Here is a 23,437-nt window from a genome sequence, read left to right on the forward strand (position 1 = left end):
GAACCTTCAACGTGTCGCCCGATCCATCGGTACGTTGACTCCCACAACATTCAATTTTGGCGCAATGTTTGATTCTTTTGCTTCGATGCTTGTTTTCTAACTCCAGCCCAATGTCTGATTCTTCTTATTTTAATTATTTTACCTTTTAGTTAGTCTTACATCACTTTTCTTAAAATATAGATTAGATTGTAAACACATAAATTGATTTCATCATCAAAATTCGAAATTAAACAAAAAAATTTAACATATAATACAGTTTTTCAAAGCTGGTTATATAAGTTATGCATAAGAATCCCTTATTTTATTATTTTAGGATCATCGACGGCCATACGAAGGTCAGTGAACAATTAACGTAAACGTTTGGTTTTTTTTTTTTTTTTTGTTTTAGATAAAAGAAGAGCTATTCGAGTTATGATAAGTTTGTGGTTGGATTTGTGGTGCATGTTACGAGTTATCTATGGTTACTATTTTTGAGATGTATTTCTCTCTCAAGATGAAATAGAAATACTACTAAACCACTTGTTCAAGACCTTTTTTTTTTTAACCTTATTCTACTTTAGATTCTCTTATTGCCCTTACCTATTACCTTCTGCTGTCCCCTTATTGTCATGATAATTATAAAATAGTATGCTTTCTAGTAACAATGCTATTATTCACTTTTTCTCAACCATCATCTCTACACGGTTGATTCACTGATAATATTCATAATGTTGTGGTCGGGAAAACAACAATCGAGATTCTTTTTACAAATAGAATCATGGTATACTTATATAATTGTTGCTTTGGTGTAAGGTGATAATTAAAATTAAATTAAATAAGGTGTTATTTCCATAATAAATTTTATACTTATCATGTCCTATCATACATGATAAAGACATTATGAATTTTAGAAGTCGGCTTTCATCACGGTGGATTGGATTGTGTTCATTTATAAGTGGATCTAGTTGGGAGTTTGGGTTTATGAGAGCTAGATCGGAATCAAAATTGGTTTTTTATTGGAATCAAAATTGGTTTTCCATAATATTCTCTACTCTTTTTTTTTCTTTTTTTTTTGTATTGTTAGCCAAAAAAAATTGGTTCTTTGGATGGCAATTGCTGTAATAACACGAGCCCTTTAATATATCGTGCTATTATAATGGATAAAGGAACCGCGACACCGGCTATATCCGGTTGTCCACCTGCTCCCCACCGGTACTTTCCGGTCTCTCCTTTTAGGACACTAAACGGCGCCGGCGTCTCTCTTATTCACTGTGAAACGCCATCCGCCACCTCTCTCTCTCTCTCTCTCTCTCTCTCTTCTATCTTGGAAACTCCTTGTATCGGTTTCGCTTCCCGTTTCCGGGATCCGCTGCCCTTTTGGCGCCGGATCAGAGCTCATGGGTGCCCTTCAAGGATTCCTGTTCTCCGATCGGCTCTCGGCCCTCCATTGAGTTGACTCCGAGTTTCTTCTCTGGATTTAGCTGGCCATTTCAGGGTTCCGGGGCACCAGTTTGGTTTCCTGGCGAAGAGCCGCTGAATGCGCGCGCGTTGGTGTCGATATTGTCTATTTGGGCAGTGTTGCGCTGATTTTGACCTTCGTCGGGTTTCGTGGTGCGTTCGACGGTTAGATTGGAAATGGCTGTCTTGGGAACCCTAGGTTGGTCTGGGGTCCGTGCTGCTGAAGGAAGTTGCGGGTCAAAGAAGGGTTTTCTGGGGTGCTTCCTTGGCCTTGCTTAAGCTGGGGGGTGGAGGGTTTCGATTTCGCTGGCTATTTGGTTCTTAGGAGTGCAGTGGTGCGAGCGGATAGGAGCCTTGAGAATCTCGATGAAATATTCGAACTATCATTTGATTCTGTTGCAGCAAGTGAAGGGTCTTGGCCAGGTTTAGGGCCACAGTGGTGGATCCGTGGAAAAGTTTGGATTTTGGTGATATGTCGGGAGCTCCTAAGGCCCGTTCCCTCAATGTGGCCGATCCCGATGCAAGGCCAGTCCTTGTACCCGGCGGTAACAAGGCCAGGTCAGTGGCAACCGCTCAAAAACCAGCTTCGAAGCCTCCGAGTAAAACTGAGAGCACTGAGGTTGCAGCAGCTGATGAGAAGAAGAAGCAGAAGAAGAAGAAGAAGAAGAAGAAGGCTTCTAGTCCTAGGGCGAATCTACCACAGCTTAGGTCTAGTTTAAGCGCTCCCTCAGCGCTTAGGAGGCATGAGATGCTGTTGCAGTCAAACCTGTCGCTGAATGCTTCTTGCTCCTCTGATGCATCCACAGACTCCTTTTGCAGCCGAGCCTCCACTGGGAGGATTGGTAGGACAAGCTCAACCAGCAAGCGGAGAGAGAGTATCTCAAGGACAGCCAAGATTTTGGCGAAGGTGGAGAAGAATGTTGCGGATGATTCAACCATGCATCCACCAGAAATTGTGCAGGGGAAGCGGAAGTGTGCTTGGGTGACACCCAATACAGGTGAGTTTGTTTATTTCCCCTACCTTTCTGATTACTGGAAAAATTATTGTTCTGATTTCTCACAAAATTGTTGTTCTAATATGCCTTGATTTTCTGTTTCATTTTTTTCTGGAGCTAAGCAATATTTTTTATCCTTGATGGAATCACATGTTTGAGGATTTTATAAAGAAGTATTATTACATTATAATATGGTCTTTTTTCAATTACATAGTCGTAAGCACTTCTTGTTGTGTTGGTCTTGACAAGCTTTTGGTTGGTTGGCAAGCTTTTGGTTGGAATCACATGTTTGGTATAGGGAAAAATGTCACTTTTTTGTAGGAAGTGATGTGTGGGTTTAGTGAGCCAAAATGAGACAAAGTGAGAAGGGAGGTTAAGGAAGATAGAATTGGAGAGGTCCAAGGACAGTGATGCAAAAAATGGTTCGCTTGAATTTCTTTCTTTTCTTGAAATAAATTCTTTGTCCTTGTGGACTTCTTGCTCACTCCTCTTTTTGTTCTTTCCATGATTATTCTCTTGGCAACTGAGCTAGGGTCTTGTAGTGCACAGGGGTAATGAGGCTTCATCTGCCAGATGTCCACAATCCTCAAGTTACATGATAATTGAAGCATTGACGATGTTGTGCCTATTTATCCCTGCACTCAACCAGGGAAGAAAATGGAAGAGAACTTGTGCTCTGGATTTCTATTTGGTAGATGTCAATATTAGGTGGAAAAAAGCTCGGTTAACTTGTGAATTGATTGGAGAATAGAATGGACAAGGACACTCGTAGAGTGCATGGGTGTAGAACTGTTGTTAAGGAACATTGAGAAAGTGTTAATAATCTCACCCTCATGCATCTGAGTTGGCAATGCCGAACCCAGATGAGTCTTAGCAAAGGATGCTGTTTGTGGAGCCGAACTAGTTCTATTAGAATCTGATTCATGATGATTAGATTGATCCTATCTATGGATAATGCCAAAATTTGAGTGTACTCACTTTGGCTGAATATTAGTTGTTTATTCTAGTATATTTTATGTTCTTAGCATCACTCTGAGGCTTATTGTTACCGAAGAGTTAACTTTCTGGAAAGATCTGGCAAAGGTTGGGATGACACTAATTCAATTTGATCTGGTAAAGGCTGAATATTTGTGCAGTTAGAAAGTCAACAAACCTAAGCTGTTTCAGAGATTGTCTGGAAGCAAGAATTTTCTAAGAAGTTATAGCACATCATGGAATTATAATGGGTATTTCTTTTATGAGTAATTGCTTCTCCTATTCCTTTTAGGTGTACCTTTGGTGTAACTTATTATCACGTTTTTTTGTTTCTAGAAAGGATTTTTTACAGCATGCAGCTTTTCTAATCTTCAGATTTTCTTGATAATCCAAGTGATATTGTACATATTCATTTCAAGTGTATTGAATTTCTATTTCAATTTTTTTCTAATTTTGTCAGATCACGTTACAGTTCGCCGTTCATAGTATCAATATAATCCATAATAATAAGTGATATTCTGCTTGACCTAGACTATGGCATATCTAAGCTTCCTTTTGGTAACTCTTGGATCAAGACTGGCTTGTTTATTTTGTGACATCTGATTATGCTTTGCTTGCTGTCCTAGTCTTCTACTATTTATTGCTTCTTAATTAGAGTTACATGTTGCCTTCACCCCTGATTTGCTTACCATTCTTCTTATTTTGTAAAAGAATGTCTTCAAATGCTCATGTACAGTAAATCTGGGCATAGTTTTATTTTCATTCTTTTGTGTTTCAACAGAACCATGTTATGTTTCTTTCCACGATGAAGAATGGGGAGTTCCAGTCCATGATGATAAGTATGCAATGGTGATCTTTATTCTTGATTTTTCAAGAGAACAAAACTTTCTAGTTTAGACTGTATGAACTAATGGTGTCTGGTAACCCCAAAAAATCTACAGGAAATTATTCGAACTTCTTGTACTATCTGGTGCATTAGCAGAGCTTACATGGCCTGTTATCATTGGCAAAAGGCACATGTTTAGGTACTGCAAGTGCTTATAACTGGTTTGCAACTGTTGGGAAATTCAAAATATCATCATTATTAGTGCTTATATAGCACCATTTCAGGGAAGTTTTCTTGGACTTCGATCCTGTTGCAGTCTCTAAGTTGAATGAGAAGAAGATTGTAGTGCCTGGAAACACTGCTAGCTCCCTTTTGTCAGAGCCAAAGCTGCGAGCCATCATCGAGAATGCACGCCAGATACTCAAGGTTGGTCTCACTCACTTTTCTTTTCCCTGTCATTTTCTTGTCATTTGTCATCATAGTTGCCACAAACTAGAAATCCATATTTCTTTGTCTAGGAAAGTTATTGCATGTGCACCCCACCGAATAAAGTTTAAGAAATTGCATGCGAGTTGGTCAATTTTGGAAAATTCTCATCCTGAAACATAAGTAAACAAACACATGTGATCTACGACTAATCTGAGTCATGATAGGTTCACCGCTTAGCTTTCCTGCTCTCTTTCTGATTTGTGACAGATAATAGATGAGTTTGGATCATTCGATAGATACTGTTGGAGCTTTGTGAACTACAAACCCATTGTCAGCAAAATCCGCTATCCACGTCAGGTTCCTGTGAAGACACCGAAAGCAGATGTCATAAGCAAAGACTTGGTTCGAAGGGGCTTTCGCAGTGTGGGCCCGACAGTCGTATACTCCTTCATGCAGGCAGCTGGACTGACGAATGACCACCTCATCAGCTGCTTCCGTTTCGTAGAGTGCATAGCTGCTGCATCCTCGAGCACAGATGAAGCTGATCGGGCTAAGGGAAGGCTCGACTCCAAGGTAGAAGATAAGACCAGTACAGATCAGGAACCGATGGTAGTGATCGCTGTGGAATTGTCAAGAGATGTGGATGAGCTAAGCATTTCCTAGCTGTTTGTGATGGTGAGTTCTCTAGTTGTGTCCACCATTCATACTGCTTTTGCTGGGTTTACTCCTTGCAGAAGAGAAGGTAGCAGCTGTGTGTGTTTGTGTGTGTGAATAAAGTTGTTTGTTAGATTTATTTATGCTTCTTGGTTTTAAGCAAAGAGGGCAATCTTCATGTCGGAGAATGATGTTGGGTCATTTTGCCTTGTCTTTTTTATGATGGGTGGGGGAACAAAATCTGTTACTTGTGCAGGTGAGGGAACACATGTCCAGAATTACTTGCGGGTCCCAGTGGCTATTGGTGTTGTCCTCTCAGTGGTAGGTGGTGGGCACATTTAATTTACTTGGTGGTGGACAAATGATTGCTCTGCTATCTATCATTTGCCCAGCTCAAAATCATCTCATGGATCTCATGATGTCTTAATCAGATACCTCTGCACTGGTCATTCTGATTAAGATCTTCTTTTGCTGGGATTAAATATAAAACACTCAATCTGGGTGACATGATTTTGTAAGGACCAACAACCATATTTCCTGGTGATTGGCTTGTCCTGGATTCCATATCAGGCTTGGCAGAACATGAAGTATGCCAGTAAATCAGTGGAACTAATGGGTTATTAATCGTTGAGAATCTATGCACATTATGTGTGATGCATATCTATTTCATCGTACCATATTTCTATTACTTGGTACTAAAACCCTGATATGATATTTATTTCTCTATTGAATCTCAGATGTCCTAAATGAAGCTGATTAGGTATTATAGCAAGCACTAAAACAATGCTATGTGATGAGAGAGGAAAGTGTATGCTACATATACTCGAGATGGAAGATGTTGAGTTTGTAATCTGTGGGGGTATTACTTGTTACTGAAACGTTTGACACAAAAAGTATTTGTCACGCGGTGGTCTGTATGTATCCTGTCATGCCATGTGAACTGAGATGAATGTGGAACTGTGTTTCTTTCGATGTCTTGGGATGTGATGAAGGTAGGGGTTAATAATATTTGCAATTTCATATCTAACAAAAGAGATGTGTTGAGTGTGTGGGGGTCGTCACATATTTGAGTCGCCATGTCATTTTTTTGAGATCATCTTAATCTTTTCCATCGAGTGCATTTTTATTATCCCTTTGTGTGCATACTCCTTGGGGAACTCATGTATTGTTTGCTGTGAGCTTACCAAATATAAGATGGGTCGAACAGGAAAAACACAAGTCAGACCTTTTGACCGAGATGGAGATTTCGATTCGTATTTCTTTTTTTTTTCTTTTTTTTACTATGAAGATTATTATTCACCGTCCTTTTACTATTTATAATCCTATTTTTTAAAAAATTAATATTTTTAAATTATCCTTTTATAAATAGATGAAAATATTCTCCTCCACCTCCTCTTCTTTTGTTTTGTTTTTTTTCTCCTCAGAGGACGACCTAGAGAGGACGGCTATATTTAGGTCAAACTGTGTGAGTGAGCAACATTAGCAAACTTCTTCACCAATCAGATCATATACTTCAAACCAAACCACATCTTGTAAAAATAAAAAAAATACTAGGCATCTGTAGCTCATATGATACTTATATAAGTATGAACTACTCAAAAGGTTCGTCTATACCAAACAGAGAGTTACAAAAATAGAAAAGCAAACTCCAAACTGGTTTTGTTTAGTAATTAGATCATCTAAACTTTAAAAAGATTTGAATGCTTTTGCCTTTTCTATTCATTATCTAATATATTTAAATTCTCATGAGTATATTAAATCCTTTTGTTCATGACGATTGAAAAGAGGGTTTTATTATGCCCTATTTATTACTATCTCATCCCTTCAATATGTTTATTTCATTCATACGATCATTTTTCACTATATTATAATTTTTTTAATATTATACATATATTTTATATTTTTTAATATAAATATATTTTTATTTGTTATTAAAAAAATATGAAATATATGGTTCGATCAATCGATCCACCAATTCAAGATTTGACCGGATCGAATCTGATAATTATGGTTATAACCACCTAAAAATACGCTTACCGAGCTACCAATTTCTCCCGAAAGCCTGTTAATTGCCTCCCTGCTCGAATCCATATCTGAACTCCATCCAGGAAACAATCGTCTTTTCCCTCGAACCCCGATTGAAATAGATGGAATGTTCCTGGCATCATATCTACTCTTCTATCCTCGTTTGAATGAACAATCAATGAGGGTTCTTTGAATTTGGCACGCAAATCTGAGTTCGATCAACCTCTTCGATAATTGAGTATATATATATATATATATATATATATATATATATATATATATAGAGAGAGAGAGAGAGAGAGAGAGAGAGAGAGAGAGAGAGATTGCACCTTGTCGGTTGGTCCAGAGCATCACCCTGTGTTTGCAGTGCAGCAGGCAGCTCGAACGCTGAGGCGTACTCTGGCAAACCATGCAAAAAGTATAAAAATAAGAGACAAGAAAACAAAAGAAAAGAATTGTAGATTAATGATCAACTTACCAGACGTTGATGCAAGTCACCGAGTAGGAAGTACCAGATGTTGTGGGGCTCAGATGTTGAACATTGTCCCCTACACTCTCCAAAGGCACACACAAAGTTAGTTACTTGGGAGACAGACTCTTTGACTGAGCATCGACAAAATCATGTCCTACAGCTGAAGTCAGTATCTTCTTCTTTCCCCAGGTAAATGGGGGTTACTAAGATGATTCTTTCGGTGAAGCCACTCGAGACTATACAGAAGCACATACTACAATAATGCACGCTCCTAGTACAAGTAAATAAGCAACAACATACACCAAAATTGCTATAAACCTGTTTAAGTGTTCTGCACCGACACTACAGCTGGATTTTCTTTGAAAATGGGACTCTTCATGCACTCGGAGTTACTTGCGGCAGTGCCCTCCGCAGAAGTTGGGCTGCATCCAATGCTTAGAAGAGTTTGAGCAGATTCTAGTGCTCGATCACCTCCGAGTTCCAATTCCGGATCACTAACTACTTTCTTTAATACGTTATTTGGATGTGATTTGTCTGACAATTTTTTGACTGACTGCACACCTGAGATACCAAGCTGTTCACTAGCCACCCCTGCTGCAATGTTACTTTTAGCGGTGGTAGCCAGTGTTTCACTAGCATATTTTGAGGATGGCTGTTCATGATTGTGCTCGCCCTCATATGTGATAAGAAGAGCTTTTGCATCATGTGGTACTCTCTCAACATGCTTACGAACAGGGCACCCACTATGGGTGCATCTATAGTAGCTCCTGCAATATATCAAAGGCAACAAAGTCAAATTAATTTAAGCTGGACAATTATCATCAAACTGCAAACAACAAACAGGAGCATTCAATGCATCGACTATTACAGAATATGTTTATTGCACTCAATAGTGTAGTTCAAAAATATGCTCATTTCAAAGTAAGACTATTTATTAGTTACAATTCAGCATGAAAAGTTACTCATTATCCAAGTTGAAGAGTGTGCTAGCTGATTAGCTTTTAACAGGTTCAATCAGCCTGTTTCGGCCAAACCAGTATTATTTAATAGTTGCTTCCAGAAACCTTGATTGACATTCACAAGTTCAGTGGACTGCAGTTGCACTCATGTTGTAATTAGTGACCAAGAGCCTGTCCCACATACAAGATGATACACTATAATAATAAGGTCAAATCTCCCAGGCCATGTCTGTAGTAGTTTCTTCTCCCTCCTATTTTAAGTTTGTTATCTTTTGGTGGCACTCATATTTTACAACCAAAACATCTTGCCATGCATTTGCATGTCCTGCTGATAATTTCTTTCTGTAAGGAAATTACATCTGATACTGTGACAAAATTACACTGATACTGTGACCAACATGCCCCAGTGTCTAATCCATCAGAGAGATGAATTTCTATTCAAAAGATGTTTTCCACCTACATTCCTCTGGCTTATTTTTCTTTCCTCCATTCACATGATCAAATGTTCCAGTAACTATATTTTAGGATCTGGCCTTTGCTACAACATTCATTAGCAATAATGTCATGTTGGCTCATCATTAGATGATTGTTTGGATAATTGACATAGCATTTCCATATCCAATCAGATAGAGCAACAGCAGGAAAGAATTTCTCATCCCTCGATACAATCCAAAATTCCCATTTAGGTCTTTGATAGCCCCTAACTGTCCTTTGTTTGGAAGAAAAGATAAAATATAATATCAGAGAAATATTTTATGTTTAGAAATTATTTTATCTTCATATTTAATAAGGTAAGTATCTTTTAAAAAATATTTAAACAAAGAAGATATAAGAATGTATATAACAATAACAAATAATAATAATAAAGAATAATTCATCAAAAATAACTGTTATAATTTATATGTTTTTTATAGAAATAATAACCATGTTGTGTAAGGATATTATTATAGTTATATATAATACAAAAAATTCAAAATTTATCAACCTGCAAGTTTAATAATAAATATTAGTCCAGTATGACCTCATTTTTCTCTAATCACAATGCCATCAGAAACAAAAAAGATTTGGGATCAAATTCAGAATTATATTACATCTGCATTTTCTATGATAGCAATACTTTCTTCTAAAGAAATTAAGAGCTACTCTCTGTCTATCCCTTCTCTCATATGGTGCATGGTAGATATTGCAACAACAGTAGCAGATGATAAATACAATTGGTTGTAACAAAAAATCAGATAATAACAATATTAAATGTTTTCTCCTTTAATTCTTTTTTTTTTTGTGTCTATCTTTGCTTACCTCTTCTCCTTCCTCTCCTAACATCCCTTTTTCTCACTTCTTATTGAGGCCATGAATCAGTTATAATTAACAAGATCAGCCAACTCCAGTTGATTTTAATTGATTCAGTCATTCCTCACCAATTTTATTTATAAGGCCAATTAAATTGATCAAAATTGGATATCAGATTCAATCAATATTGTGAACTATACTTATCGTGATCTTCCATTGCAGGAACATTGCTATATTAAAACGTCATTTGAAGTCCTAAAATCATGGACACTTTATTTATCCCAGCCATGATTGCCCATAACCTAGCATCCAACTTTGAGGATTCTAGGCTGGATCAACCCGAGTTACAAAATCTTGATACGTATTAGCTTACATGGAGAGCCTGCAAGGTTACACCATGCAGGTTGTCATAGAAGTAGCAAGACTACTTAACCAAATAGTTTATAGTCATTAGGAACTAATTACATGGATTTAGACCGAACTAGCACTAGCTGTAGTTGGTCAAGTCAATCATACACACCAATTCACCTTATCATCATCTCCAGCCGTTAGACTAATAGGGTCTCAGCCTTTAAAACATGACAGGCATTAAACTTCACATAATAAGATGGAAGAATAGAATGATAACGAACAGGAAATTATCTTTTAAACAAGACCATGAAAAGAGTTAAAATATGTGTGAATAACACAAAATCTCTTAATGGAGTATTAGCAACATTTAGAGCATCATAAGCAAGCTTCTTATGCTAGAACCTTTGATACAATAATAGACTGCGATAAGTGTATACCTTGGATTACGATTTCCCTTGACAAATTTTTGTCCATATTTGCGCCATCTATAACCATCAGTCAAATGTCTTGCATCAATTTCAGTCTGTACAATATATTCCCTAATTGTTTTAAGAACTGGTGCTGAAGAACTTTTTGAGTTTTCACAAAGCCTGCACAACAAAGTAATAAAAAAATGAAACACAACTGACAGAAAAGAAAATTGAAGTAGAATACCTTAATTACTTGCCTTCGCTTTGGATCTGGTTCATCAACTATATCCTCTTCACTCTTGGTCCCAACGTCCAACAAACAATCACTTGAGCAATACAGCTGTTGTTTAGGAGTTTCATTGCTAGATTTCTGTTCAATCTTACATGATGAAGGATCTGATTCTTTATGTCCGATGCTCGGATGTTCTAAACCATCATTCTCTAAAGGGGGTCCACCAGACTGAGATCCTCTATCCTTTGTGTACCTATGCTTGTGAGGTGGATCGTGGTTGTGTTTACCTCTGTAGATTACTTCAATAATTGTGCCATCAGGACAACGTTCAACTTTTTTCTTAGCTGAACAATTGGAATCTGTGCATCTATAGTAGCTTCGTGCATTCTCGCTGCTCTTCACTTGCTTCTGCCCATATTTCCGCCAGTTATAAACATCACCTGAAGTTTTCTACACAAGCAAAATGAATAGATTCAGATTACGTTAAGATTTGAAACCAACCAAGTTCCTGCCTTTCTGGTGAACAGACATTTAACTCAGGTGTTGGAGGTGGCATTTGTTGCAATGGTATGGGGCTGGCTGTAGATAGCATAGGCTGTGGAAACGAATCTGCGATTGGTTTTGGTGAAGAAGAAGAGCATACAGCTTGCAGTTGCATCTGTGCTTGGGCTGTGACAGTTGCCAATACTGCTTGATGAGTCATCGCGAACTGCCCCTATTTTTGAATGATGAACAAAGAACAGATGAACATAAGCACCAAGAAAAAGATATATCAAAAGGCACAATAAAGTTCCAGCAAAAGTTGTTCTGGGAACACTCCTAAATCATCTTTATTGGCTGAGAGCCGATCATGAAAACATAGATATTAACAGTTGCAGTGTGTAGAAGACCACAAAAAAATAAATAACTGGAACTCATGGAATTTCATTCACAAAATGATCATGTCTTAAGAAGGGTAGAAGAAATGATACTTATTGTACTTTTAAGAAGTTCTTAACCTGCCAAGGTTCCTAATAAGGGTAGAAGTGAGTCCTCTGATTTATACTTTTATAAAATAGGAAAAACTTACCAATGTTTCTTGTGAGATTATATCAAATATAACACATTAATAAGGCACATGTTGGTGTCACATTAAAAAATTTCAAGGTGAGAAAAATGATAAATTAAGGAATTGATGAAATAGTCAATAATCTTGGATAGGATTTTAACTGCATTATCTGATTTTCCAAACTGAAGGTCGCCTAATCTTATAGGCCTCAAGTAAAGTGGATGCTTTAAGAACATTACTTGACTAAACTATCCTGCATGTTTCGATGTTAAGATCAGGCAGATGGTAGACTGTAGGTTTTTGTTTTCATTATATATCGCAAGATAGAAATAAAGTTGGTCCCCTTTTTACTGGAAAAGGCTTAACTAATCAAGATTTAATAAAAGTTCAAGATGGATATAAAATCGATCTCCAGACTTACCACAGAGGATAGGCATGACATCAAGTTACTATATGTCATTATATATATATATATATATATATATATATATATATGTATATATACATGTGTGTACATGTATACATGTATGTGTGTACATGTATACATGTATGTGTGTACATGTATACATGTATGTGTGTACATACATACATGTATACATATACATACATACATATATACATATACATACATACATATATACATATACATACATACATATATACATATATATATATATATATATATATATATATATATATATATATATATATATATATATTTATTTATATATACACCGAATTTTAGACTGAAGCAATAAAAGTGCGATCATTTGATCTGAAAAAAGAGAGTTTAAAAACCAACAAGACTGGGAAAAAAAGCAACATAAGGTTTCCAGAGAACCCTTCTTATGTGGAAGTCAATCATCTCACTAAAATCCTAAATCTAAATATCAAAAGTAACACAAGCAAAGAGATATAATCTACGAACCCTAAAATTCAGCAAAATTCACAGTAAGACATGTTAAAAATATAACCCTTTTTATAAACCCTAGCAAAATCCAGAAACAATGGTTTGGATGAAGGTAGAGATCAGGGCCACTAACCGCGAACCCCTGCGACTCGATCAACGCGGCCGGAGTCAAGAAGCACGGAACGGCAACCACAGGGACGGTCACGATCGGCGCCGGGTGGGGGCTCCCCGTCGGCGAGGCCATGGCGCCAGCCAATAGCTGCGAGAAAGACCGGCCGCCGGTGTTCGGCGTTGGTGGCGCGGCGTCGAGGGCACCGCCCTCCGCTGCAGCCTCAGGACCGGCGCCGCGATCGGCGGGCAGATGCTCCTCCGCGTCGGAGGATGGCAGGGTCGACGTACCGCCCGCTTCCCTTCCGGCCTTCTCGCTGGCAGAGCTCGCCTTCTCGTCTGACATGGAAGCTTCAAGATCGACTGCCGTCCTTCCCAAGTCCCCGCCGTCTGAGGTCGCCTTCTCCTCCGCCACGGGAACTCCGAGATCGACAGACGCTCGGCCTGCGCCCTCGTCGGCCGAGCTCGCCTTCTCCTCCGTCATGCAAGCTACGAAATCCTTCCTAGGGTTTCTGTCTTTGCAACTTCGCAGAGAGAGAGAGAGAGAGAGAGAGAGGGTGGGGGGATGAGTTTACATGCGAGCGAACGAGCGAGCGGGCGAGATGGAGAGAAGGGGGTTTCTTTTCGCTTTTTGACTGGAAATGACGGACGGCAGTCTGCCGTCAGTTATCCAAAGCCTAGAAAGTGAAAAACCAGTTTGAAGAACCACGTAGACGGAGGAAACGGCAGGCGACAGACGTCATCGGGATGGAGTTTGACCCGCGTACAGTAGTAACATAGGAAACTTTTCTTCTGAGAATAACGCAGTTGGACTAGTGCATTAACCACTATGTTAATATCAGTATATAGTGTACACAATTTTACTATTATTTAATTGCCTCTTTATGAATTGCTGCACTTACTCAAGTACATTTTACTCGAGTGTTACATCGTCATTATACATTTCGTTTATTTTGCACCTACATACAATCTATTGCATCTAATTTATTTATGGAGACAACAGAGGGTTCTGAAGGTTTTCCAGAAGCCAAATGAAACCCTCTAAATATAGGAGGATAAGACATCTGGTACGACTAAACTTTTGCATAACAAAATTACCATAAATTTTGGTGACTAATCTCTCATTTATGGACAAACTAGAAGAAGAGAGAGTTTTAATTTCTAACACGTAAATGACAAGTATCAATAACAGTACATAAAAAGTTGTTGGACTTAAAAAGACTAGATGAAGTAATGTTTTTGTGGTTTCCATCACTAGGGAGGGCACCAAACTAAATCCACCAGTAAAAAGAGACAAGTATCTGATCTATATAGATAGGCATACACATTGGCAGAATAGGCACAAGAAAAACACATAAAGAGGAAAAACACAAGTCAGATTCCTTAGAAGAACTAATAAAAAAAAATGATTGACTACCAATATATAATTTTGATAGCAATACCAATCACATGACCACAAAAGATGGGAAGTTCAACCGAGATTATTGATGAAACTGACAAACTAGGAACCCTCGAAAAAAATCTCAAACACAAAGTACAATAATAGCATGATCATCCAAAGTGATAAAAGGCAGCACATGCACTTGGTGTTCTTGTATGACCAGCCACAACTGTAGTATTCCTTACCCCTCTCGTCTGTTTCCTCAGCCCAACTGTCCTCCTCTTCCACAATAGCAGAGATGCATGCTTACAAGAGCACCACCAAACTCCCTGATCCATGTATCCCTCTTTTTTTCTTTATGCCTGCTTTCGTTTGTTCACTTATGAATCCTCTGAAGCTGCCAGAAATTTATAAACCCAATATGATGTTAAAGACCGCATAAGAAATAATAAATGTTTTTATGGTCATTAAGTATATTCAAACACTAGTGTATGTGGAAACCAGAGCACAGGAGTAGACGTCGAAAAAATGTAGCTGTGGCTGTATACATAGTTTAGCATAATGCAGCACCTTTCTTCCTGTTTAATACGACCAATTCATATGAGCCATGAAATTGGATAGGTTGATCACTAAACCAAAAGAAATTCTAGTCAGACATTCAAGACAGAAGAGAGTTGAGTGAAAATGGAATAGCTCAAATGCTCGTATCCTTGCAAATTTTTATATGAACTAGACACAATCTCATTTGTGCAGACATCAACAATGAAGCAAAGATAACATAAATCATTTCTAACCTGCTCCATAAGAAGTAATTAAGAATATCTTCTCTTGGCTTTTCCATCTTCTCTATACATCAAAGAATATCCCATCTCAAGTACTCGTGTGTTGGTTTTGATGTATGAAAAATTGTACTTTATCTGCTAAGGGGTGCAGGTTGCACTTCCAACATTCCAGGTGACCGAGACTCTGGTGAGATAAATGTACTTTTAAGGGCACAACAGATACTCTGAATCATCTTCCTCGCTATTTCCCGATACCTAATCGTTAAGGTGATGAAATTACGATTATCAAGAAGCATGTTGCATGGACAATCTGAATTGTAGCATAAACGAGTTCGCAAGTGATGCTCTCCAAATACTAAATTGGAAGTAACAATGGAAGACGGTTTCCCAACAAAATCACCGAATGGCAACCAGTCTGAGGTAACCAAAGGCAAACAATGCAACAGGGCTTTTGTTTAATGTGAAGAATTTCCAATGAAACTAATATGAAGACAAATCTTTCACAAGTATAGATAACAAACTCATCAAAATTATGAGGTCCAAATGCTGATACAGGTTAAAATCCTAAGTGAAGCATCTAAAATAATGGCAACAATGCCATCATACTCACTCTTCTCATAATATTAGTACTCATTTTGCCAGAACAGGTCATTGATCACTTCATCAAGAAAAGATACAGAGATGCAACAACAAATGCCATATTAATCATAGTATCACCAAGCTGAATTGTGCCATGGGATTTGATGATCATGTCTCATGTTCTGTTTGTGTCACATTTTAAACTACTTCCAATTTAGGTGACTCTATCAACCTTGTCAACATGCCATGTTTATACTGTTCATTATGAATTTGCATCAAATATGATGGTATGGTCATATTTATGCAATAACCTTATGAGACAAAAAAGAATAACCAACTAGTTCAAGTTGCCTTATAATATAGTTTAGCACACATTGAGAACATTCCTTACATAACCAAATGCAACTACAAATAGGAGGATCGTCATAACAATCAACATTTATCGTAAAAGCTTGAAATGTACTTTGGCAAAATGATAACAGCACCCACAACGTTAACCCATGTTTGATATGCCTACATATGGCTGGGACTCAGAATATGTCAGCCTTTATACATATTAGCAAGTCTCATACCTTGACAATACCTGTCAAACAAATATTAAGACAAATTATTCCGTGCTCCATGTAAGGAGAACCTGTGGAATTGTATCAATCAAGTAAAATTTATTTATTTATTAATCTATGATGTGAAAATCCTCTATCCACAGTGAAAATATGGTGATTGATGATGTTCTTCAGAAAGTTTGAGAACACAATCAGCTATACAATTTAGCCAATGGATGGAGGTTAACAAAATCATCCAATCATCAGGAAAAAACACGGCTACCATGTTCGGGGTCAGCATATCCAAAAGGTCAGATAAAAAATAAAGTAACCTGAAATTTTTATCAGATCCAAATCGAGATCCATATAATTTAATTTTTGTCTCAGATTTAGTTAACACTGTTCATTGTGAGTTCAAGGCTCTCGAATTAAATTGTAGCTTCATCTAGATGTGAATTAGTCAATGAAAAATTGTAAATTACACCTAAATTATGCTTCTCAAAAACTTCGAATGGTGGTAGTGCATCCATTTGATCAAATCATATTCAATTAGACAAAGTTCAAGTAGCGCCAAGCCTTTTTCCAGTCTAATTATAGATATTTTTATGGATGCGGGTCTGGTTGAGCTTCTTTGCTAAATTCAGTCATTTGATTTGTCATCTTAACCAAGATTGATACAAACGATATTTTGTCACAAATCATATTGGGGTCAATTGTCAAAACCCAATGCAAGATTTTGTCACAAATCATATTGGGGTCAATTGTCAAAACCCAATGCTAGATGTTCTTTTGACACAGATCTGATGGGTGTTCTTATTCAATCATTTGATTTGACATCTCAACAAGGACAAAGAATCTTATTCACTGTTCAGCTATCTACCAAACCTTTTCAAATATAAAACACAAGAAGAAAAACCTTTTCGACACCATTTCAGATACAACCAACTAGTAAAAATTACAAATTTGAAGGTCCTAATACTACTTCCACACATCCAAACAATTAATCGCCTCAAAAGAAATTTAATCATGACAATTTATGATAATTTGATTGAAATTGGTCCAGAATGTGGCAGATGAATTGTAATTGCAGCTTGGATTTGATTCAAGATTCTATTTCAAAATTAAGTCACCGGTCCAACTTGCTGATAAACATACAGCCTTATTCAAAGCTTACAAGGATAAATTAGAAGTGTCATTGATGTTTACGTTACAGATAATCATCTTAACACACAAGAATCTTGTAAAGATTAATTCCATGCATTTAATTAGTAATAAATAGGATGAAACCCATGACAATATGATTATAAACCTCTGCATTTACTTATGATTGCCAGTGCTTCACAGAACTCAAGACCCATAAATCACACTATGACCCTTGATTCAATCCAAATGAACAAATGAGAACAAGTTGGTGATTAACAACATAAAGATGATTGAAAATTTCCATTGTTTTAATTATTATTACTCCATTTTTCACCAAATGTATAAAATATGCAACAGCTCAAGCACAATGCCATTAAAACAAGCTATCAGTTATGGCATATTCATGTCTCACTTACTAGGACAGTATATATTAATGTAGCACAGACTACAAGCATATTTTCTTGCAGAGCTGCAAGGAAAAGTTTCGTCCAAATATTTTTTAGATTCATGATAAAATAAAAGAAAATTTTACTATTTGTTTGATGGGTGTGCACAAAACATTATTACGATATTATTTTTTTTAGGATCATAAATGACTTTAAAACAGATATTGTGACAACAAAGGACTGTCAACTTTTAATGGTCAAGTGTGCTTTTACCTTATACCTAATCCCAAATTAAAGACTTCAAAGGAATTCAACAACATTATGCCAAGATATAGCAAAGTAGATTGGATTATTGGGACTAAAACCAAGGATTGTTGTACCGCCCGAACCGATGTGGTACAGGCGATATGTACCAATCTGAGCAACAGCAAATACGCGGACCACCCCCGTTTTGGATGATCCAGTTAAAATAATAACAAAATCAGAAAAATGATGGGGCCCATCCATCTTGCCATTAAAAAAGAAAAAGAAACAAATTAGGGCTCACGAACATGAGCCGTCTTCTCGCTTACAACGTTATTGCCATCATTGTTGTCGCAACTGCAGCTTTACCGTCGCTGCTTCCAAACACTATTGTCACTATCACATCATGCCATTGCCCCACGTTCCTTCTTCCTCGATATGCTCCCACCTCTTCTCCTCTTATTCCGTCTTCCTTCACCAGTTCCTCTCCTTCTTTTCCCCTTTTTCCTATTCTGTTCTCCATTGGTACATACTGGTGTATCATGTGACATTACATCGGTACTAATCAGTATGTACCGATTCGACATATCTCCAAGATGGGTCCAATACCTGAAACGACTAACCTTGGCTAAAACACTTATATTCCTCTTCAATGCCTAAAAAAGATTAACAAAGCTAAACGCAAATTCCAATCTTAAATGTAACAAAAGAGGCTATAAGGATCATCCAATTTACGTATGAATGTAATGAGTATGTTGTTCAATAATAGATGTCACCATTTTCTTTTAGAATCATATGTTTATACTTATAATTTTGTGTATATGGCCAACACTAAGATAGACTATCTCGGAAAGTTTCTTCTTTCTAAGACAGTGTATCAATTGATCTACATATATGGTATTACATCCAATGACTTGTTGACGTAACAAAATTCAAAATTAGCTAATGCTCAGTTTGTTAGGATTCAATCAAATCGCCACTGCTCGTCAGCCAAGGAAAAAAGTAGCTTCTTAAACTAATTAAATCAAGTTAGAACTTGAGAACTTTGTACATCCTTAGACTAAAACTGGAGTAACATTAACCTATAAAAATCTTGTGATGCCAACATCAATCTCTGATCACATAGATCAATAAGTTAGTGAGCATCCAAAGTTATCTGACACATTGATCTTGGTATTCTTTCTGATTCTACAATGGACCATCCCATTAAAAGTTACCTGACATACAACCATCTTAGTATGAACTAATTAATGAGCATGAGAACTACCCCAGGGATGCAAACTAATTGATGGCCAATGTAGTATGAACCACTGCCCTAAGCATGAATAGGTGTAAAAATAAAGAGAGCAAAACTTCAACTTTTTTGGGTGATAGAAGTATTTCAGAAAAATTCTCACAAATAAGATAGTTGTTTTAAGATACTAAACAAACATATCAAAGGTGAACTAGCTAATCATGAATGGATTAGGAGACCTGGTCATGCATAATCTTTGTCATGGTTCGAACAAGAGAGGATCAGTAATCAGGCAGTTATCAAAATTAAAAGACCGCAATAATGATCTATTTCCAAGAACCTTATAGAGTGTCAAAGCATTACATGATATTGTCTCTTGGAGCTGAGGAAACTGATCCATCTAGATTGAGATTACCGATCCTTTAGAACATGATTTATTATGGCTGTGAAATATTATCAGGCTTCAGTAGAGACGATATGAAGGTTCCAACAGCTACCAATTCAAAAGTTCTTTTAAGAGTCTCAAGAGAGTAACCCAAGTACACCATAAGTTGAAGAAATCTGTCACAATGGTCAGACCAATGAAGAGGATAATATGTAATTGAGAGATCAATCTGAAGAACTCAGGACTGGATGTTGACAACATCTCATTATATCACATGTATCATGATCTCAAAATAACTAATCAGTATTTAAAAAATGAAAAATATACATCATGCAAGATTAATAACTATACAATGCACAACCTTCCAGTTCTAAGAAAAAAAGCTCCTCGCATTGATCATAATATGGTGCTAACATAAAAACCCTAAGAAGATCAATACCTACATAGTCAAAGCACTGCCGGCCAAGGTGGCAGACTTCAACAAAAGATGTAATCTTGAAATCGGACGCTTCAAAAGCACCATCATTTTGTCCAGTATATCCAGATATCTTATGACAATGGCCCTCATTGGGAAATGTTGATTTGTAATACAAATCAAGAAGATAGGTAAAAAGCTGTGTTATATTTTTGTAATTCGTAAAAATGTTTTAGTTGTTATCCAAAGCTACTGACTGAAATGAGACTTGGGATTCTTATTTGATATGTTGATGACTCATGGTTTGGATTATTGATGTAATTGGTTTTGCTAGTACCAAATTTCTTTCTATTGGTTAAAAATCCTCACTTCTTCTTGAGAAAAAAAGTGCAGCTCCTTGCTTCAAAAATGTCTATGCAAACATAAAGCATCACATCCACCTTTACACTAGCATGTAGTAGTTTCAACCAATGGAAAATGAATCCAGACATACCATAAATTAGCTAAAATAAGTTTTGTTCATACATACAACACTTTGTGATCTTCGCGAGACCTCAACTTGACAGTTCACCTGCGTAACACTTGACTTTAACTGGCACCATCCACTTATAGCCTTCACATCATATCCACAATTCACCAAACCCTTATAAAAGACATCTATTATCAATATGTGACCTACACCAGCAACGTAGTTAGAATTTCCAGATGCCAAACAAACACGACAAAAATTTCCCAAGAAAGGACTCAAGTTGGAAAAGAATTATATCCTAAAGTAACTAAAAAGGTAAACAACATATCGAGAAGAGTGAAAAACGACATTGGCAGGCCAAAAAATCCAGTGAAGTTGGATTACCTCCGAAGCATGAAGAAGTTCCTCGATAAAATGACACGTGCTAGAGAACCACTGATTCATTTCTTCACCTCGAAACAGAAGAACGAATAAAATGAAGGACCGGACCACAACATGGACCACAAACTAAAAGGAAGTGTCTTCCTCGAAAGCCCTCGCGGCATAAAGAAGCTCATCTGTGACAGTCCTTTACACAAAAGCTACTGTCGAGCAAGAAGCACAAAAAAAGGCATTCATGCAGCTAAAGCGATGTCACAAATCAAGATATGCACAACTCATTTAACTTCTGCGGTCAAAAGCTATTGAAACTTAAACCAAACGAAGAAAAGCAAGGAGGCAACCAACATGGAATGAGGTACTGCGACCACTATATCACCACAAATATGGAAACCTCAAACTAAAAAAGACGAGATGTCGCTACTTTCACCCTATTGCTTCCTCCATCCTCCACGGCCAGTCCATCTAAACGCCGAGAACAAAGAAAATAATAAAGAGGAACAATCCCAGTACAAGAGACAGCTAAAGATTCGAGGAACAATCTTCTTTTGGACCCTAAAGGAACCCAACAAGAAGCCCTGGCGTCTAAAACAAGCCCAAAAACGAGACCTTGAGAACAAAGATTAAAGCGGTATATAGAGAATAAAAAACAAGAATATCAAGAACACGGTGCTTACGAATCAGGATCTTCGCCAAAATTCCATCTTGGTTCTACGAACACACAATGTTGGGGAGAAACAAATCCGGATCTGGTACCTCAATCAGCCACCATCGAAACGCCCAGAACAACCCCTAGCCAAAGAGAATAGAAAGCAAACAAGAGAGACGAAGATGCTTCCAGAGAGTCGTAGCACAAAGGATGACATAAAGAAAAAGGAAAAAAGAACATCCGAACAGTGGTTTCCGTAGATCCGCACAGTGTGCACGGGAGATGCATGTACGCAACCCTACCCACCTTCATCCGACCCGATCCGATTCCCGAAGAGAGGTGGACGGTCGCCCCCTTCTGCTCCTCAAAAGCCACGTTTTTCTCAGGGTTCCACGGCTTCAGTTTCTGCTTCTCCCCATAATTTTCCCTACCCTCTCACAAAAGAAAGAAAGGATAAGGATCATTCGGAGAGCCGTATGTACAAGCGATTACATCACCATCGTCCTCGGAAATCATCCGTCGCGGTGTTCCTCTCGCGACGACTGACGCATATATCAAAGACAAGAAATTAAAGGGAGACGACCGGCTGCAGCAAGGGCAATGTTAATGAATAATAATAAACAACCATTTTGATGAATCGAGAACGCAGCGATCGCCACACGCGTAGCCATTTCCCGAGATAAAGATATCATCTTTACATCTTTTCCCCTTTTCCTTGCTGGGAGAGAGAGAAGAGAGAGAGAGAGAGCGAGAGCATGCGACGATGATAGCAAGGGTTGACAGGAAGAGAAGTGAGCACGCAACGGAAACAGCATCATACCATACCATTTCCCCCCGCCGTGTGCTCGCTCTCTTCTGTCAACCACCCATTCTCCTCCGCCTCCTCCTCACATAAAATCACATCTTCTCTTCCGCATCCCTCTCCTCCCAATCAAAATCTGCAGCAAAGCCTTCCTTATCAGATCTGGAGCCTCTCTTCTGTCTGCCAATGAATCATTCTCTTGCAATAAAATCAGAAAGCTCTTATCTTCGCCAATCATTCTCCTGCAATAAAATCAGAAAGGCAGAGATCGTCGCAGAAACAACCGCAGCTTAAAAGATCTTTCCAATCTTGTCGCCACGAAGGGGTGGGGGCTGGGAAGTGATGAGGCGGTGACGGGACTCGAGCGCTCTCTCATTGAGACATTAGGGGAACCGGTTAATTGTACTCGTGACGACGTGGCGACTGTCGGAGGACGAAGGTATGGGGCCCCTACAGCCGTCGGTGAGAGGGACGCGTGGAGATCCTCGATGGAAAGACGTTTCAGAACTCTACCCCCGCATCTTTCCACGCGGGGCCCGCTGACATTACCACTCACAGCTTGGGTAGACGGGAAACGCGTAGGAAATGTGTTATCGGTGTTTCCCAGCCTCTTTCCCTCGTATCGTTACTTATAAGGAAAAAGGGCAAAATAGAAAGAACATGTGAAATAATTAGTGGGGTGATGGGACACATAATTTAATATGATATTTAGTAAATAGTTTTTAGAATCGTACAAAAGAATAACTACGGAATTAGTTATTTAGGTGCAAAGTAAATTATTGGACCATTTCTGGCAGCTTAATTTTTTTAGATTATTTGTTACCCTATTTAAAATTATTTATTATGTGATTCTTTTTGTATAAATCTTAGTATGATGATAATTCAAACTGTTCAAGATCTTCTGAGCTCTTCTCCTTCGATTATCTTA

The 23,437-nt window shown here is 37.8% G+C and overlaps 2 protein-coding genes and 1 long non-coding RNA gene across 34 annotated transcripts; 1 reads left to right on the top strand and 2 right to left on the bottom strand.

The window, feature by feature from the left end:
• Positions 1 to 1,243: 1,243 nt before the first annotated feature.
• LOC135649797 (uncharacterized) lies at positions 1,244 to 6,249 on the top strand. Of its 4 annotated transcripts, XM_065168622.1 has the most exons (6): positions 1,246 to 2,435; positions 4,189 to 4,246; positions 4,349 to 4,432; positions 4,518 to 4,659; positions 4,930 to 5,337; positions 5,573 to 6,249. In XM_065168622.1, the coding sequence occupies exons 1-5, from the start codon at positions 1,910 to 1,912 to the stop codon at positions 5,323 to 5,325; spliced, it is 1,206 nt and encodes a 401-aa protein (XP_065024694.1). In that variant the 5' UTR covers positions 1,246 to 1,909; the 3' UTR covers positions 5,326 to 5,337; positions 5,573 to 6,249. The 4 variants fall into 4 exon arrangements, with proteins under 4 accessions (XP_065024695.1, XP_065024696.1, XP_065024694.1 ...); XM_065168623.1 differs by lacking the exon at positions 5,573 to 6,249 and having other exon boundaries at positions 1,244 to 2,435; positions 5,020 to 5,455; XM_065168624.1 differs by lacking the exon at positions 5,573 to 6,249 and having other exon boundaries at positions 1,245 to 2,435; positions 4,959 to 5,289.
• A 1,675-nt stretch (positions 6,250 to 7,924) lies between these two features.
• On the bottom strand, positions 7,925 to 13,732 carry LOC135649796 (probable WRKY transcription factor 32). Of its 2 annotated transcripts, none has more exons than XM_065168620.1 (5): positions 13,147 to 13,732; positions 11,699 to 11,770; positions 11,081 to 11,505; positions 10,851 to 11,003; positions 7,925 to 8,580 (listed from the first exon to the last, which is right to left on the bottom strand). In XM_065168620.1, exons 1-5 carry the CDS (start codon positions 13,603 to 13,605, stop codon positions 8,136 to 8,138), a joined length of 1,554 nt encoding a protein of 517 aa, XP_065024692.1. In that variant the 5' UTR covers positions 13,606 to 13,732; the 3' UTR covers positions 7,925 to 8,135. The 2 variants fall into 2 exon arrangements, with proteins under 2 accessions (XP_065024692.1, XP_065024691.1); XM_065168619.1 differs by having other exon boundaries at positions 11,585 to 11,770; positions 13,147 to 13,731.
• Positions 13,733 to 14,517: 785 nt separating this feature from the next.
• On the bottom strand, positions 14,518 to 22,885 carry LOC135585997 (uncharacterized). 28 transcript variants are annotated; one of them, XR_010500905.1, is made up of 6 exons: positions 21,065 to 22,885; positions 20,737 to 20,886; positions 19,775 to 19,972; positions 16,327 to 16,446; positions 15,297 to 15,539; positions 14,518 to 14,899 (listed from the first exon to the last, which is right to left on the bottom strand). It is a non-coding gene; the product is annotated as an uncharacterized LOC135585997 (long non-coding RNA). The 28 variants fall into 28 exon arrangements; XR_010500908.1 differs by having other exon boundaries at positions 19,775 to 19,854; positions 21,065 to 22,884; XR_010500925.1 differs by lacking the exons at positions 16,327 to 16,446; positions 19,775 to 19,972 and having other exon boundaries at positions 21,065 to 22,425; positions 22,528 to 22,885.
• Between the last annotated feature and the right edge of the window lie 552 nt (positions 22,886 to 23,437).

Source organism: Musa acuminata, chromosome BXJ3-9 (assembly GCF_036884655.1).
Source record: "Musa acuminata AAA Group cultivar baxijiao chromosome BXJ3-9, Cavendish_Baxijiao_AAA, whole genome shotgun sequence".
Classification (NCBI taxonomy): Eukaryota; Viridiplantae; Streptophyta; class Magnoliopsida; order Zingiberales; family Musaceae; genus Musa; species Musa acuminata.

Bases quoted from the DNA above. Each gene is read 5' to 3' on its own strand.
- LOC135649796 (XM_065168619.1), bottom strand. From the start codon at position 13,605: ATGACGGAGGAGAAGGCGAGCTCGGCCGACGAGGGCGCAGGCCGAGCG. The intron at 11,771-13,146 runs GTTAGTGGCCCT...ATTCAAAAATAG, and splicing joins TCGAGTCGCAGGGGTTCGCG to GGGCAGTTCGCGATGACTCA. The intron at 11,004-11,080 runs GCAAGTAATTAA...TTTGTTGTGCAG, and splicing joins GAACCAGATCCAAAGCGAAG to GCTTTGTGAAAACTCAAAAA.
- LOC135649797 (XM_065168622.1), top strand. From the start codon at position 1,910: ATGTCGGGAGCTCCTAAGGCCCGTTCCCTCAATGTGGCCGATCCCGAT. The intron at 4,247-4,348 runs GTATGCAATGGT...AAAAATCTACAG, and splicing joins GTTCCAGTCCATGATGATAA to GAAATTATTCGAACTTCTTG. The intron at 4,660-4,929 runs GTTGGTCTCACT...GATTTGTGACAG, and splicing joins ATGCACGCCAGATACTCAAG to ATAATAGATGAGTTTGGATC.